This window comes from Neopelma chrysocephalum, unplaced genomic scaffold (assembly GCF_003984885.1).
Source record: "Neopelma chrysocephalum unplaced genomic scaffold, ASM398488v2 Primary Assembly neopelma1_102, whole genome shotgun sequence".
NCBI lineage: Eukaryota > Metazoa > Chordata > Aves > Passeriformes > Pipridae > Neopelma > Neopelma chrysocephalum.
The window spans coordinates 1900809-1918659 of NW_020897765.1; the positions used below are offsets into that span (position 1 = coordinate 1900809).

General features: G+C 40.9%; 1 protein-coding gene across 1 annotated transcript in view; it reads right to left on the reverse strand.

Moving 5' to 3' along the window:
- Positions 1–10334: 10334 nt before the first annotated feature.
- The window catches only part of SPAG6 (sperm associated antigen 6), a 36876-nt gene continuing 29359 nt past the window's right edge, over positions 10335–17851 (reverse strand). The window contains exons 10-11 of the mRNA XM_027695640.1: positions 15447–15592; positions 10335–13245 (exon numbers count right to left, since the gene is read on the reverse strand). Of these exons, the coding sequence (XP_027551441.1) occupies positions 13179–13245; positions 15447–15592 (213 nt within the window). The 3' untranslated portion in view covers positions 10335–13178. The remainder of the gene's footprint in view (positions 13246–15446; positions 15593–17851) is intronic.

Below are 17851 nucleotides of genomic sequence, written 5' to 3' on the forward strand. Positions count from 1 at the left end.
CTATCATAATTTTAAGGCTCTGCACGTCATGAAATGCCCTAACATTAAGTTTTAGTCTGTTTCAAATTATACCAAATGCACATAAATCTCATTTGAAGTGGTCCTCCTCAGACACAGGCTGTGACGGGTTTAGGGTGAAGAGAGCTACATAATTAGGAAGGATTGCTATATCCTAGTTATCATTTGGGGGAAAAAAAAAGTACTTAGACTACCTTTCTTCAACTCACTTACCAAAAACTGAGACTGGAAAGCATCAGTGATCATACACACCTTCTCTGAAAACTCTAGAGAGGAACTGGCTTCTAGAAATACTTTCCCTTAAGGTGCAGCCTTGTGAAACCTGCTTGTCTTCAAAATCTTACAGCAGTAGTTGAGCTCACAAGCTGTGCTGTCAGCAGCCTGGTTTTAGACACACTGATGCTGCAGCCTAGGAAACAAAAGTGGGGCCAGTACCCAAGGGATGGGTGAAGAGAGGGAGCCAAAAGAGGAGAGGAAAGAGACTGTATCTATGAGAAGTGACCCACTTAAACAGCCCCCAGTCACTGCCTCCAGGCACTGGAAAGTAAGTAGTCAGCATCTCCAGGAACAGGAAGGGCTTAAAGTAGCAGTGGGCACAGAGAAGATGCTACCATCTTGATGAAGGTAAGAAGCACTGTAAGAAAACAAAAAAGGCAAGTGAACAAATTAGCTGAATAAATTTTCTGGTGAAAACAGCTGGATGAGCATCTCTGGAGACTAAGAAAAACTAGAAACAGAATGGAGAGATCATCATCATCTGTCCATGCTTGTAATGATGACAGATATGACAGCCCATCCAATCCAAGCATTCCCATCCTGCTGTGGCACTTTCTCTTCCCAGAACAAAGATCCTCAGCAGTCACATCAAGGCCAACAAAAAATTGACATTTTACTGCTGCCTCCTGTGTTTTTATTTACTGTTTGTTATTTCTTTTTTGCTTTTGTATTTTCCTTTCTTGGTGATGATCAGTAAAGAGCATTGCCTGCAAAACTGTGTTGCTTGTGAGCAGGCACAAGAAACGTCTTTGCTGCCTTGGAGTCTCTTTCGCAAGCTGGATCCTCTAAGACACTCCTTAGCAGCATTTGTCCCTCATCAGATGTCATGCAAGAAATATCTTTTTTAATAGTTGAGTCAAAAACTTTTCATTGTGGTGTTTCTCTAGCCCAAAGGGTCTGTATTTAGCTATATTATTCACTTTTGTGCTCATGCCTTCTGTTAAATCCTGATCTATACAATTTCAGAGTATAGCTACAGTCTTTCCCTTCCCCCTTTACTCCAATAAACTGCCAATGTAGATATTTCTGTCACACTGTAGGGAATATGCCACCAATTAGCAATTATATAGCAGGTATGAGACCTATGACAGAAATTGTATTATCACCTAATCTCTATACTTCTTCTCTGTATTTTGCCGACCATTGTATGAGGAGTCGTGTAAAATGCCTTGTCCCTGTGGAGGGAAGAGGGGGAAAGAATAACTGGTATCTAAGCATGCATTTCAGAAACTGAGCAAATGTGTTTTGAAATTAAAACAAATGAGTTACTGACATTTCTCTGGATGGTGGTTTCCACTCCTGGTAAAGCTCCACTCTGTCCCTGAGTATTATTCATCTTCACTCCTCAGTCTCGGGCTGCCCGGATGGGGAGGGTAGCCCAGCATGGCAAACATCAGGCTGCCAAGGGGCTGGCATGCTGCCATTGCAACTCAGAGGCACAAAAAGGACTTTAGAAGGGGCCCTGGGAATTGCAGACCAGGAAGTTTGCCATCCATCCTTACTAATGGCAGTAGGGTCTAAAAAAATAAAGTTACCATAGACAAGGATAAACATGGTCAGTTGGGAACAAGGCATGTGGCTTCTGCAGACAGAAACCCTGTCCCACCAACCTACCACAGTCCTTGGAGTGCATCAGTAAAGATGGAGAATGGGTGCAGCAGACACAGAACAGTCCAATTTTGAAAAACCTTTTGATAAGGTTCTGTACCAAAGGTTATCAGATAAACTAACTCACGACAGGGTAGGAGGAAAGACTCTTTATAGATTGAAAATTGGAGGCAGGACATGAAGCAAAAGATAAGTCTTGACAGCCACTTTTCAGTTTGGAGTACAGGCATCAGCAAGATCTCCCCACTGTGGGATTGATGGTGGGACTGGCTTTACTCAACATTTTCAGTACCTGAACAGGAAGGTGTACAGTGAAGTCCTTAAGTTTGTATGTGACTCTAAGGTCTTTCAGGCAAGAAACTCTACAAAGACTTCATAAAATTGAGTGAGTCGGCAATGGGTCTATAAGTAGATACTAGAAGGATTAGCCTCTAACATTCAAATCCAACCACGGGGGATGCTAGGGGAGTAGAGAGAGGACGGGCTGCAGAACATGACCAGGCTCACTGCCCGCTGTAGGTAGCATTGCCTCCTGTCAGACTCAGGCTGGATGGACCATTGGTCTGATGTGGCAGTTGGTGTCTTATGTTCTTAAATGTGCTTCTGCACATCATCCCAAGACACTTCCCAGTCCCAGTGCACGCTGTAATGTGGCAAATTCCCAGCCTGGCACTAAGCTTGAGACGTAAAAACCCATGGAGTCCCATTGCTTCAGTCCTCAAAGCCAATACTGCCTATACCCTCCATGTTTGCATAGTAGCTGCCCAGATGGCACGCTGACCTGCTAGGCACACTAAATATAAACCCCTTCAAGGACCACGGGACAGTTAAAGAGAGAAGGAAACAGACCTTGCAGATGTGCTTTCGCACATGTGCACTCTCTCACTTCCTCCTTCCCAATTAGCAGCCTCTGCAGAGTTAAGGTCTGTGCAAAAGTGACAAACACTTGACTGGAAATCCCTAATTTCACCTCCTCACTGTTCTCTGGATTTCTCTGGGATTTGGTGAGCACCCTTTTAAGATCCAGGATCACTCGGCTTTCCATTTCCCTCTTCAACCTGCTGGTGCAGGAATGTCCGTCCCTGGGCTGAGGGAAGGGCCGTCCTTTGTATGGGCAGGGGCTGCTGAAGCTCTGCCCCTTTCCTCTACAGCCCGGCCGCAGAGCAGGCGACTGACAGAAGTCAAGTGGCTCGATCAGTTCCATAGTCACACTTTTGGCAGCCAAAACCGGCCAGATTCAATTCCAAAGCCCAGTCTGCCCTCGACCACGCCAGGGATACCTGAACCCGCGCACCAGAAATGCCACTAACGACAGGAGTGGAGCGGGGCAGTCGCGCTCCCGCTGCGCGCTGAGCCCTGCGCCCGGCGTGGAACCAAGCGCTGGGGAAGCGGGATCGGGGAAGCGGGATCGGGGAAGCGTGATGTAGCAGCTTGTGTACTCTGTCGGCCCTTCGTGCTGCGTGGCTTCTGCAGCGATAGGTAAAGGGTGAATTCTCTCTCCTAGCTCCTTCCGCTTCCCCGTTTGTTTGGGCCATACTCCGAAGCCTTGCGTCCCCTTTTCCAACGCCCAGATGCACGATCTCGGAGATTCCCGAGCTCCCTTTACCGAGGGAGGACCGATGAGCCCAGCCCGAAGAGAGACCTCTGCTACCACTTAGAGGAAATGCATCCCAGCTCCCCTCCCCCAGTCCCTTCAACACCACCCACACAGCAATCCATCAGCATCACCCTTGGAGCATCTGGGGGCAACATGTAATTAGGAATGATGCTGTCTGCCATTTATAGACATACTACTGCAAGGAAAGGCTGGTGAAAGTAATACCCACCAAAAGACATACCTTAGAGCGTGCATCGAACATTAATGGGGAAAAGTAATGGAAAGGTGGAGGAAAGACACAGAGAGAAGGATGAAGGCAGCAGTGTACTCCACACAGCTCTAAACCAAAGCTGTCATTAAAATACACTCTCAGTGTGATCGTGACATAATCGTTTGATAAAATGTTTTTTTAACAAATAAATTAATTCTGTACAGTAAGAACTCCCTGTCTTGCTGGGTAAGTAGGGCTGCATTTGCTCCGTGATCCTTTTACTCGGATACAACCCAACAGGAACTGTGCAGGCATCCATGCACTGCATTACCTATGCACAGGACATCATGGGGCCCATGGTGTTTTTCTCTCCAAGTCTTTTACTGCAAGAGATCTTATTAGAGATTTTCTTCACAGATGATATAGTGTGTCTCATCTCAAGCATGCCTGCTTCTCAGTTTGGGAATGTTTCTTTTCAATTATTTCGTATTTTGAATCTCCACCTTATTTTTTTTTTAATATTTAAAAACTTGGTTGTGCTTGTCACAACACTATAAGTATTTAATATGCAGGCTGTGCGTTCAGTTTGGAGCACACATCAGTCTATTGTCACAGCAAAAAACAGCTGTTTGTGACATGCTGTAACAATCCTACCAAGACTCAGTAACTAGCCTTGGAAAAAGCGAAGTCGAACAAAAGGAGTGTGAACTATGGCAAGCAATGCGTGGAGTGCTAATTCAGAAGGGCTGAAGGAGATGTGAAGAGTAATTAGCCAAATAAAAAAAAACAGAGGACAAATTATTTAAGTGCATCATGACCTGGAATCAAGGAACAGAGGGAGTATCTAAGGTCTGGAAAAGCACTGGACGGAGCTAAAGTAGAGATTCCTGCATTTCTCCAACAGGTAAAATATGTGGGAGATATGTGCATCAGTGAGTTTCAGTTAAAACAAATGAAAGGGGGGGGGAAGAGAGAGAGAGAAGGTGAAGAAAATCTGGAAGACAGTAACTGAACAACTATTTTGCTCAGGAGAAGAAATGGAAGGAAGCAAATGGACCAGCTGCCCACTGAGGGCAAAGCAATACGCCAACAGAAGACAGCAAAGACCTCAGTTCTCTGCTCTTGGGGCCATGGCAAATGACTTTCTAATGGGGAATTTTTCAATTGCATTACAAAGCCAGATCAAGTCTCTCCATTGCTTTGTTCTTTCCCTTGGTTTGCTCATCTGCAGCAGTAGAACTGGTGGCAGTTAAACAGGATGGAATTTATATTAGGCTTAGAAATTGTACTTGCTGCCTACAGTTTCCCTGCAGAACAGCTTCAAATTACACCACACTTGTGTGAAGTTGCAGAGTTTTGTCATCTACTCATCCCACAGTCCAGAGCACATCATGGGAGCTGTGCCATTGTCATCTGACTGCCATATGCCCAGGCCCGGAACCTTCCCTCAGTGCACAGTCACTCTCACATCAACAAAAGCTTTTGCCTGGCTGAGGGTTTTCAGGACCAGCTCCCCAGACAAGTAGGACGGCCTGTCTGCAGCACTAGTTAACTAACAACCATCTTTTATCTATTCTTCATGTGTCTATCACCACAGGATTCCAACACACTAGCACCACATTTCATTCATCTGCCACAGATCGGTATGAACATTCAACTGAAATTTTATTAGCTGACTTGTGGATTTTCACCAATTACCTTTTAGTTTTGTGGATTTTTGCACTTCCTTCAATAGCTATTCCTAGGGGGTTTTACACCTATGATCCCAACAGGTAGCTCTGTATAAAAGGATCTCTACCCCTGGTCCTCTGGACTGCTCACATTGAAGGGAAGGGAGAGGTATATCCCTCCTTCAAGATTCAAATAATTTTCATTATGATTACAGAAAATTACTTGTGGTCCCTGTGAAGAAGGGAAAATCCAGATTTTAGATTGCTTTTGTAGTTCTGTGTCCTTCCTTTAGGTGTACAATGATGTAGCTCTGTCTATTTTCAAACAGAAGGAATCCAGCTGAGAGCATGTTTTATTATAACTCCAGATGATGTTCAAGAGGATGAAAAACTCATTTTTCTCAGGTGGTCAGAGAAAATTCCCAGTAAGCTGACATTCTTTCTTCTCTCATCTGAATTCTGCAGAGGAATTCAAATTGTTTATAAAGCCATTTCAAAGATGTTTAAAAAAAAAAGAGAACAGTCCTGGACTTTTTCACATTTGCAATTACTTTTCAATCTCTTAAGAACAGTCATTTAGGTCAGAGTAGTTAAACTGCTATAAAACAGCTGCTAAAGCAGTCTTCTATTGTAAATTAAGCAGCAATTTTACCAAACATTCCCATTGCACGACTACATTAGCATAAACACAAATCAGGGTTTTAAAAAACACTTAGAAGGGGGAGGGCTGGGCCTAATGTAGTGATTCATGACCTCATGATAATTCAACTCCATGGCAAAAATTTTACCAGATTTTGCTACTAGTAGGTCATCTGATATAAAATGTATACAAAAATAAGGGGAGATGGTCCAAAGTGGAACTCCACACCTCAGGGGGAAAGCCAGGTTTCCCTTGATGTTGGTCAGGGTGATATATCACAGGCACAGTTATAGCTTCTGAAATGGCATCTTCTTAAAACATTGTCATCAAAACAGTTCATTTTCTTCAGTTTAACCACGGGAATTATCACAGGAAAATGAGTTATGGTCAGCTACACATTGATGGCATTAGTGAGCAGTAACAACACTTAGCACTCACAGCAGTTTTCAACTTCAAAGCATTAATGAACAACACCCCTGAGACATCCTGAGGAAGTGGAAGTCCTCACTGTGCCAGAGCCAGCAAGGTAAGGTTGGTGCACTGCTGCCAAGAGGACATGGGATGGAGGCAGGGAGAAGAATCTGTAATCTCTCAGCCCTATAGGTATATGCTCTGGGTATGGGTATGCTGTGTCTTTTCCAAGGCAGGATGGGGTCTTAATCCATGCAATTAAGGACAGACTGATTTCAGCTCCACCTCTCTGGTTGTGACAACATACAAGCAGCACAGGTACAAGGCCTGCTCTCCTTGAACCCTGTCCATCCTCCTACCACCAGATTTCCCTGTCTCTCATGTGCTCCGAGACCTTGTATCCTTCACAGATAAACTATTAGAGGATTTGCTTTGGAGTGACCAAAAGCAAAAAAGTTTCATATTGTTAAACTGCATGTAGAATCACTTAAGTTATCCTCCTTTCCATTTCCATAAAATAAAAATGTCTGTAGGAATCAAGATCCAATCCTAGGCTGGCATGAGCAGCACTGCCACTGTGTCCCCAAAACAGAAGGCAGAGACAAGCAGCCCCACGACCAAACTCAGAGACAGCTACAGCAAGGAGGTGTTACCCGTGAAAGGAGATGGGAAATTTGAAGCTTTCTTAATATCCATTTCCCAAAGCAGCTTAAGACTTGCAATACCAGTATGTTACTGATTCTTCTAAACTCTCATTCTATCTCACACCCTGCATGGCTGGGAATTAGGTCTCAAACACAGAACATGATTCATTCCTGAAAAGCTCTAGAAAGACTTTCCTACCATTCCCTCATTTGAAGCGCTGTTGGAGAAGAAAGCAGGAAAGTGTTTTTATCACCTCTGCTTTGTTTCCAGCGAGAAGCAGAGCTGTTCAGAGCACAGGTGATACGGATCCGGTGCCTGATTCTCACTTCAATGGAAATCAGGGGGTGCTGCTGACCTTGACATAATTTAGTACCATAAAGCTGGCATTAGTGAGCAGAGGAGCTGCCAATGACCTGCTCTCCTCCAGCCCCTACTGACACTTTACAGAGGCAAGTCTTGTGAAAGCAGACTTTTTTGATTACATTTTGGTTGTCTATGCTTGCAAGTGTGTATGTATGTCTATATAGGGAGGGGTTACATAAAGATCAGGGCAGACTACAAGTGGGAGCTGTTCTTTCCAAATTTTATACATTGCTTGAGTAACAAAAAATTAACTGCGCCCAACTTGGTAAACTCCCTTGACTCTTTGTTCATATTCACTCCAGTATATCCATCATTTTTGATCCTCTGCTGATTTCCATTGTTGGGGCTTATTTTCTGTGACTTGAGAACCTGAAATTACACTATATATCTTTGTAGTTCATTGAACTAACCAGCATTTATTTTAATTTAGTAAAGAAACATTTGGCTGGGTGTAACCAAATAAATACTGTGTCTAAACCAACACAAATATACTTTGCACAAGGCTATAAACCTGTCTCAGAGCCCTAATGATATTGCAAGTCAATGAAGCTTCAGTGTTCTCATTAACATGATTCCATCAGACTCTATGTTGCATATTATTAATTTTTAACAATAGATTGTAATATAATTTATAGCACTGTGGGGCAACAAAGGCTGGATCTTGGTAGTAATCCAACCTTTTAGGCTGATAATGACTTTAACACTGACCTCGTATTGAAAAATGAACATGTACAGAGGCCATCAGACCTCTGTAAGGCAACAGGGATAAAACTCATCACTAGTCTGTATCATTGAAAACAAAACTTTCCTTGAGAGAAAGGGCACAGATCTTGTCACAAGATAATGAAGAGTTTTGCTGCTGATTTTGATACAAAAAAGTAATCAAAACTTTGTTTAAAGAAATACATTAATGCGCTATTTCTGGAAAAGGAATAAAACACAGAATAGCTGATGTTAATCTGTATTCTTTAACTCAATTTGGAAGTAAGAACAAGCATATTTTTATGAAGAAAAAGCAAGCCTTTCAAAATCTCTGTGAAAATATGCTAAGCATAGTACCTTTGCATTGTTCCTCTTCACAGGTTGCTGATGCATGATAGTGAACACAACTGGTTTCTGCTACAGATCGTGGTCCCTCAGCACTTCACTGAGCACCCAGTGAGCCTTGCGATCAGATCTCCGGGTGGGAAGGAATACATCCATGAAATGTGTTTAACCCAAGTAAGAGTAACTTCTTGTGAAAGGCAGCACAAAACCATTTCCTGGTTAAACAGCATTCTCATCATCAAAATATGCTTTAGTATTGCTTATACGTATTTTCTAATTCAGTCTTTTGTGCTGTATCTAGAAATACAGTACAGCAGTAATAATGTAATTAGTATTTTCACTAGCTAAATTATAGAGCTGGCTGCAGCATAAAGCATAGTAGCATCAATATTATCAGTTAAGTATTATACAAAAACGACATCAAAGTTTTAGTATAGTCAGGAGACACAATAATTTCCTCTTTCTCCACAATCCCTTTAAATTGTGTCAGATAAGGAAACTCACAAAATACGCGGGTTTTTAATTCAATTCTAAAAATCAGCATCTCCAAGATTTCTTAGGTAAATTTTTTTAGGTTCTTGAACAATATTCCTTTCTGAATATGGTATTAGTTATAAAGAACTTAAGTTCTGCTGCATCGATCTCTCATATGAATTTAATTTTCCCAGCACTTCTGTAAGTTAACAAAGGAGTATAACAGATACTTCACAGATGAAGATGATGAATCATAGGGATTTGTAATAATTATCCAAGACCATAAAAGCAATCCTATGTCAGTGCAAGAAGTGGAACCACTGGCTTTGCAATCCAGTCCTACTCCATATTTCCTTTCTGCCCTGGCCACATAGGGAGATCTAAAACTCCAACAACCACGATACTGGAAACCAAGCAGCCATTAAGAAAGATGTTGAGGCAAGCATGCTTTCATAGATTCCTCACCTGGTGAGACAATAGTCTGCCACCCCTACATACCCAGAAATCAGAGCACTCCAGTTTATACCAAAGTAAAAGGCTATCCTGTGGCATCCTCCATGCCTAAAACTCCCCTTTGGCCAAGCTAATTCACAACCCCCTAGACCAAATCAAGAACACTGAAGATCTACTCACACTTTATCCACTTCCTAATTACAGTAACTTTATGCTTTACTTCACAAAATGAGATTCATTTCTTCCTCCACCAGTTCCATTCAGCTCCTTCAACATTTTGTTCATTTGTTTGTTAAGATGCAGATCTCCAGCAGATTGATCGCTTCAGATGAGACAAAGCAATCCCTTGGTAAATCCCTCTGGAAATGCAGAACATATTATATACACAAGAGTTGAACTCCTTGAATTTCCCCTTTTCAGATCCTCTACGTTTCCAGTCATTCAGATAAAGAATGGAGCTTTTGTAGGCCAGTTAATCCATCCACTGAATGAAATATGGTAAAAGTTTTACACATCCACATGTTCTTTCAAGGCCCTGGTTTACATCTGTAGATATAATAATAACTGTAGTAATGTAGACAAAAATCATGGCTCAGGCCCCCAGAGAAGATCTTTAGAGACTTGGGTTGAAAAGTCCCAATGCTGCAATCAAAGGAACCGGCAACATGATTTAAGGGCTGTCTCCGCTTACATTTATTTCTGCCAAAGCAGTGGCTTAATTTTCTTTGTGTGTCTTAATAAGCCAACTCTGTGAGAGGGACTCTTACTTGAAATGCTTGTACGTCCTAAGCTCAGAAGTAGGCACCATTGAGTGGTAAGCTGAGAAAAACATCCAAAGGGGGTGTGAGGCCCAAGCTGCAAAATGAGCCTGTTGTTCATCTTGTCTAGCATCACAGTCACAAACTAGCCATGAAGACAGCATTTGAACGAATTAAAATGCAAATCTACATTTTATTATATGAAATTGAGACAAATTATACACACTTGAAGGCTGCCAGAGTAGCTATTACATAGTTTTAGATGATGAATTAAGCCAAATGAAGAAATGGAAGAGAAACACTGCAGAAACACCTTGAGAAACACTACAGCTAAAAAGCAACTCTTGCCATAGTTACATCAGTGAGCCTAAAATACAAATTAGCAATAATTCTGCTGTAAAGGGCTAGATCTGCCTTGTGCAGGCGTGTACCTCCATGGAAGCCTCCAGCCACAAAGTGTATGTGCAATGCAGGGAAGCAGCCTGCCAGCAAGGGACAACTGAAGAGGTCTCACACTACACAGGAGAGGACTTTGCACTGCCACAACCTAATGGGATGTGGCATTGTCCAGGAGTCTTGTGACAAGAGGACAAACAGCCACTGGCCTAGGACAGAACTGCCTAGCCAGTGTAAAGATGTATTTATGCTAGGTCTGATTTAGATTGTGCTCTACACAATCAGATTGCTTTGAAGGTTTGCCTTGTGCAATCATTTCCTTTGTCAAGAATCAGAAAAAGACTGTGAAAAGACTGTGAACAAATTGTTTAGGCATTGAAATTTAACCCTGTGGAATCCTTACAGTGTAGCACAGTATGACACAGCAGGAGCACATTTGTCAGGGGACTGAAGCCTCTTTGCTCTCTCTGCACAAAACATATACATTAGCATTGTGTGGTGTGGGTGTGCTCCTGAGCACACGAGGCAGCTATGGGTACACACAGCTCCATGCCTCTGCTGCCTCCCATCTGCACTCAGCTCCCCGCACCATTTCTGCTCTGTTAGGGAAAATAAAGGCTTCAGATCCTTCAAGACTGTCTGGAAACCCTTCTATTACACTTTCTTTCAGGGACTGTACAAGATTTAATTTTTAAATATCCATAATGCATGTAAGAAAATTATTAAGTAACACAATCTTGTTAAGAGACCTAAGTTTTTCTACTAGTGTCCTAGTCAGAATACAACAACCAAAACCAAAAAGGTACTTGGTAGAAGCTAGTCGGTTCCAAGGCTCTTCACTTGATGTGGGCTAAGGAAAGAACCCAGCTAGTATGGTTTCTATACCAGCATTCATGCCACCAACAGTTTCTGTCTGTTAGGCTCCATATAGCAAGGTACTGTGCATCTCCTGCTCCTCCTGAAGAGCAGAGTCTGAGAGCATCAAGTACCTCACAGCAGGAACACATCCCTCTGTAGAAATGAACCTTAACACCAGATAGCCCACCAATGTTTCTGTGAACCGTTGAAAAATATGCTGACAAGAATAAAAGAAAATAGCCACTTGGAAATTGGCAAAGAAAAGCCACTGTAAATAATTTTCAACTTAATAAGTTGAAAAATAAGTCTTGGCCATAAGTCTTTGCTCCTGTTTCACAAGAAGAGACTATCCCTGTTTGATACACTCATTCAGTTATATGTTAAGAAAGTAGACAAGTTTCTCTCCTGCAGAGGTTTTCAAATATTGTCTTTTCTTGTGGCTGCCAGTATTTCAGCATCCCATTCCAGAAACACTGTTTATTACTTTCTGGGGAAAAAAAAATAAAGGAAAAAAAAGACAAAACACACAAAACTGCTGCATACAAGGAAAAAAAATGGTTAGAACGAAAAATGGTAAATGACAGTTACATATTAGGGAAGACTACAGGGTTGTTTGCTGTCCTCTGCTGCTGCAATACACCAGAGGAGTAAGTAATATTTAAAAGTCTTTTTACTCTTCACAAGAAGGTAAAAATAGTTCCAGGATGTTCTACAGACAGGCAAGAGCTCATATCTCCACGTCAATGTGATCTGCTTCTTCAAGACTAAGTTCCAAGTATGTTTCAACTCAATTCTGCAGCAATTTCAGCTCTTGAGGGATAAATCCTAAGCCATCTTAGTCCTATCACTCAAATCAGTGGGACTCAAGTGTCCTCATATTTCCTCTGAATGTGCTCAGAACTTTGGAACAGTGTTCCTGCAGTCAAGCAATTCTTCTGAGCCACACAAATGTGCTGATGACCCACACAGAGCCGAAGCTCCCAGGGTCCTTCCCTTTGTGCCCACAGAAATTCTAAGTTTACTCTGTCCTTTCAAGAGGAACAACTACACACACACCAAACGGTGTATTGCTCCTTTCCTCTACAGTGAATTTTGCCTAATTAGGGGGACTTCTGCAGAAGACGTACTATCTACCATGCCAGGACCCCCACACTATCATATCATGCAGCACTCAGCCCTTGCATCATCATCAGATCTGATTATTTATTTATTTAGCTGCTAAAAACATGTTTGGAGATACAAAATCATATCACTTTACTTTCTCAAAAGTAGCAGTAGGAAATATCTCAGTGCAGAAAGAATTCCATAATTAGAAAACGCAGAGGCCAGCTTTTTCCCCCTCATCAAGCTTGGGAAGCTTTAAACAATATGCAAAGGCAAAAGGGGAAAATGGTAACAGTACTGAGAAGGCTAAAATTTGAATGAGATAATAACAAACCTTTCTTGTGGAAGGAAAAGGAAATGACTGATTCTAAAAAAGCTTCTGTGATAAATCATCACCCCTGCATGAAACTCCATTCATATATACAGCAATATCTGGTAGTAATGTTAAAGAAAAACAAAAAGGAACAAAAACTTAGCAACAAACAAGTTTGTAAAGAACAAAATATAGTTTGCTGGTATTGCTGAGCTCTTTTGGTAGTTCAAACAGTAGAAGGAGATTTCAGAATCAAGCAAGACTTTCAACAGCTGTATTTGTATTACAGTCATAAAGGCATAAATGTGAAATGCAGATCTAATAAAACATTGAAGTTTATAAAACTGGTTGGTAACTCTCCACCCTTTCCAGAAGTATCTCAGAATATCCAGGGGAATAATACCTGAAAGAGAAACATTTTGTTTGTGTGTTAGACTACAAGGGATGTTCTGCGCAAAGTAATGAAACTATGCATATTTCTACTGATCAAGAAAAAATCCTAGCATTAAACACTGGTCAAGGAATTCTACAGTTACTCCCCCACAATGTTTTAAGAGCCTGCTTTTCAACTTACATTACCATTTATACTTGGAAGTTAGGTTTTCAGAAATAGTTTTAGCTTCTTTTAGGGCATGTAGGTAAGTGGCTAGGTTTTAGATGGGTTCAGCTGCCATAAACATTGTCTTTACTAAGGAATGTAGATGTTAAGTTCTTTTTAAATTACGACCTTTAATAAAAAAGCAGAAGTTTACACAGAACTGTAGGCTGCCAGATGACAATAGTCTGCTGCTGTTCATCAAACATAAGCCCACACCCCAAAGCTAATGGGAAGTCTACATCCATGTATGTGAGAGACATTGATTCTGGAACAAAAAAATTTATCACAATGACCTTCCCTCTCTATTGCCAACTCAAGGGTGGAGATTATCCAAAAGGTTTTCATTAGAGTAGGGCTCTATGGTGCCATTATTGTCCTGTTGTCATCCAGCTGTTTTTCCACAATGGACCAACTACATGCTTCCAATACGCAAGCATCAAAGTTGCATTTAGTTCTTGTCTTCCAGGTTAAGAGTATCTGAAATTTATTACTGTATTATTCTAAAAACATACATCTCAGTTTATTTCTGGTTTTGCAGGCATGTAAATTGCCACCCCTGAGCCCTGAAAGCTTCAGCTATAAAGAGAGATGAACGCACCTCCATGTAATGCATGCCTAAAACATATTCAAGTAAAAATCCCCAGTGTTTTCCATTGAGCGAAGATTCGTTTACCTTGTTGACTTTTATTTTCTGGATGGTTTCTATGTAATTTAGCTCTTCTTAAAACTCATATTAGTTCTCTGATTGTAAAGCTAACTTTCCAATGCATTACTATATTCAGTCTGCAAATAGCCTAAAATAACAGGTCTGCAGGACAAACCCAAAGCTGGAGTCTATCATAGCTGCTGTGCCTCAGGCGGCACAACCAGCATCAGGCAGTAGCACAGACAGGCAAGCAGGAGATGGTCGAAGGGGCCTTTTTCTTAATTACATCCCAGCCCAGATGACTAACATTTTTCATTTAAGGGGGGAAAATAGCTGTAACAAAGAAACATTAATTATATCCAGAAAAACATAAGCAAATGACTTCTCTCCCTCTGAAGTACCAGCTGCGGAATAAAATTTCTTTATGATTTTGCCTTTACCCATTTGACAGCCACTGGCTCTTCCTTGTGGAGACAAACAGGGCTTCATTTTGTGTGACTTAGTTTGTAGTGACTATTCGCTGAAGAACTCTGCTGCTGTAATTAAAATTGATGATGCAGATTTTCAGAGCCTGTAGAGGGAGTGCACGAGTACAACATCCTTTTGATGTGTTGATGGAGTGAACGACTAGTAAATGGATATCTAGAATCTAGGAGGGCATTTCTCTCATTATTACAATTTAGGATGGTGACATTTTGACTGTAAGCTATTTAATAGTGTTTCTGTATTCATTAAGGGCAAAGTTCAACTTGGTGCAGACAGCTGGTGTATGGTCCTTTTATATAACACTTAAGCCTCGTGATGAGGCTGGGGAGGAAGGGCAGCTGTGGGCAGACCAACTGTGCAGGAGAGCCTCTGGACCCTCTGTACATCAGAGGCAGTTTCAAAGGAGCCTCTGAATACACTAGTTCAGACACACAATTAGGAAAGTCAAGGATGCAACCAAAGGTTCACCAATACCTGTATTCTGGAGCCTAAGTAATCCATAAATAAGTCTCCAAAATAAATTTCCCACAACATTCATTATTATGAGAGTGGTTGTACTGAAGTAGGATTCAGAGTTCATCTGGATAGTTCAGGACTGACTTTTCTTTCCACTTTCCTGCAAGAGCTTGATTATTTGGGCTTTGTTTACAGACAAAGAAATTTGATTCCAAATACAATCCAAAAAGAGAAAGTGTTCTAATTTATGTGTCTAGTGGTTGTGTTACCACTAGGGCAATTAACCAAATGTTAAGCTGTTCTATTAAAAAAAAATTCATATAAAAGTTAAATTACTATTTTAAATCCTTCCTTTGTGTTGTTCCTGTGAAAAACATTTAATAATGAGTATGAATTTTTTAAATTTCTTTTTCCCTACCTTACTATTTCCTCTGGATAGCAATTGTTAATAGTATTGATATATTCCTGAAGAAGTGACCCAGCATCTGCTTTTATTTCTTGAACCTTTTTAAGTCCACCAGTTGTTACAAAGAGACGACGTGCTTTACCGTCATGTGGTAACACCTACACACAGAATAGTACATTAAAAAAAAGAATATTTTCTTTTAAATGAATCTGTATGCTACTAGGCTCAAATATTGCTAATGTGTTTTTAATTCAGAGGACAGAGAAAATGGAAAATCAGAGATACAACATCTGTAATGACTACTGTATTATAACACCCCGTTGTACAGGGAAAAAAAAACATAAACGAGCCCTTTATGGTTACAACATAATTTAACATGTACTTTAATACATAACACATATAAAATAATGAATTGAATATTTATCCTTTCATAAATAATATTTCTTGAATTATTCCTACAGAGACAATAAGATCATGGAGATTAAATAGATAATAAAAACAGAATACTAAAATGGAATACCAACAGCATCTGTTCCACTTAAACCAAGTTATTCAGGTCTTTTATGTCAATTCCCACAGTTTAATTGTAGAGCTGAATTTTATATCATTATAATGATCTAGTATAGATTAGTGCATGAAAACAATACTGAGAATTGTTGCAAGTGAACAATGCAGCCTTGAAGCATTACATGCTACTATTAAACTCCTAGATATTAAAATCCTTTAACACACTGTGTAGTCATGGAAGCCTTTTACAAACACACACACACAAAGCAAAAACGTGAAGTTTCTGCAGCCAAAGGGGATGAGAAGCAGAAATGATCAGATAATAAGATTCTGTGCTCCCTGAGTGATGCCAATACGCAGCTCTGTCCAGAGGACTGGAGGGAGGGAGGGAGGGAGGAAGGTGGGGGCTGGGCCAGGCAAGGGAGAATGACAGCATGTAGTCCATAGGCCCACAGGGCTGCAATAATATTAAAAAAAAAAAAAAAGGGAAAAAAAAAGACAGAAAGACAAAAAGATAATGCAAGACGGCAGCTGCATCTACAGCAAAACCAGATGGGTTTAAAACCAACTCTGAGAGTTACAGACTATAAGGGCAAAAGCATTTGTAAGCTTTAACACTGGTCAGACAAATTAGCCCATAAATTTGACTGTATTTCAGAGTAAAACAAGAGACTCAAATGAGGAAGGGATTGCCTAAAAGGATGAAGGAAAAGGACAAGATTTTTTCCATGCATACAGGCAAGCAGCCTTCATTTCCCCAGTCCCTCTAGGCTGCACAAAATCAACAGACAGGTAAAGAAAAAACAGAAGAGCACAGAGACTTCTCCCTAATATATGCTCCATGGAAGTGTCAGGAACAACTATGATCTTTTTGTTGTAGGAACTAAACAGACGTCTGTTTTCACATATCTCCCACAACAAGAACTGCCAAGGAGGAGCTAGCAAGGAGACAGGATATGGCCCTTTCCCTGCCTTCCTCCTCCACACTGTGACTACGAAGCTGGATAAGACAGCAGAAAACTCTTGGAAGAGGCCCTGAAGACAGACAGCACCTCTGAGACACAGTCCCTTCCCCCAGTCCAACCCGAGGCAGCACAGAATAGCACAGATCCTGGAAACTCCAATGCTAAAATGACACAGTCCAGCACCAAGAATGGATAGCATCCCACTCTGAAGCACAGCTTGGAAATAAGGCTTTTACTGTGCTATAAATAAACCCCCAGAATACACCACAACTCTCAGAATAGGAAATTCCCAAGCTATGGTACAGGAGAGAAAAATGCTTATACTACAGAGAACTTGATTTTAAAAGTATACTTAAAGTATAGTTTGTTTAATAACATACAGACAAAGAAGAAAAACAAAACAAAGCATCTGCTGATATGAAGGGCACAAAACCACTTCAATAGCAAGCAACATTCAAATATACCCTGAATAACCAATTGCTATTCACTTGGCTCATTAATAGCTCCAGTCAGCATGCAGAAGCAAAAGAGACTGGATTCTGCAAATCTCCAGTCTTCCTACAGACTTAGCAAGAAGACAGGACAAACCTAACTGTGGCAAGGCAATGTAATCAGGAATCTGCACTACCAACAGCAGTGCTTCTAGATCTGTAATAATTAGAACTGAGTATCAAGAATGTTTTATCTGGTCATTTCCAGAAAGAACATCTCACCAACTGAGTAAGTACTCCTTGCTAACATGTTACACTGCAGAGTATTGCACAAAAGATATTGTATATCTGAGCAGGATTCCCAACAGCTGGTGAACACGGCAGACATTGCAAATTTCCTGATTAGTTAGCAATTACTTAGATAATTTTAAATAGTTTTATTAAACTGTATCACTTTCTACATGCTGCATTCAAATCAACAATGTAATAACAACTAATTTGCAAACTTTGAGAG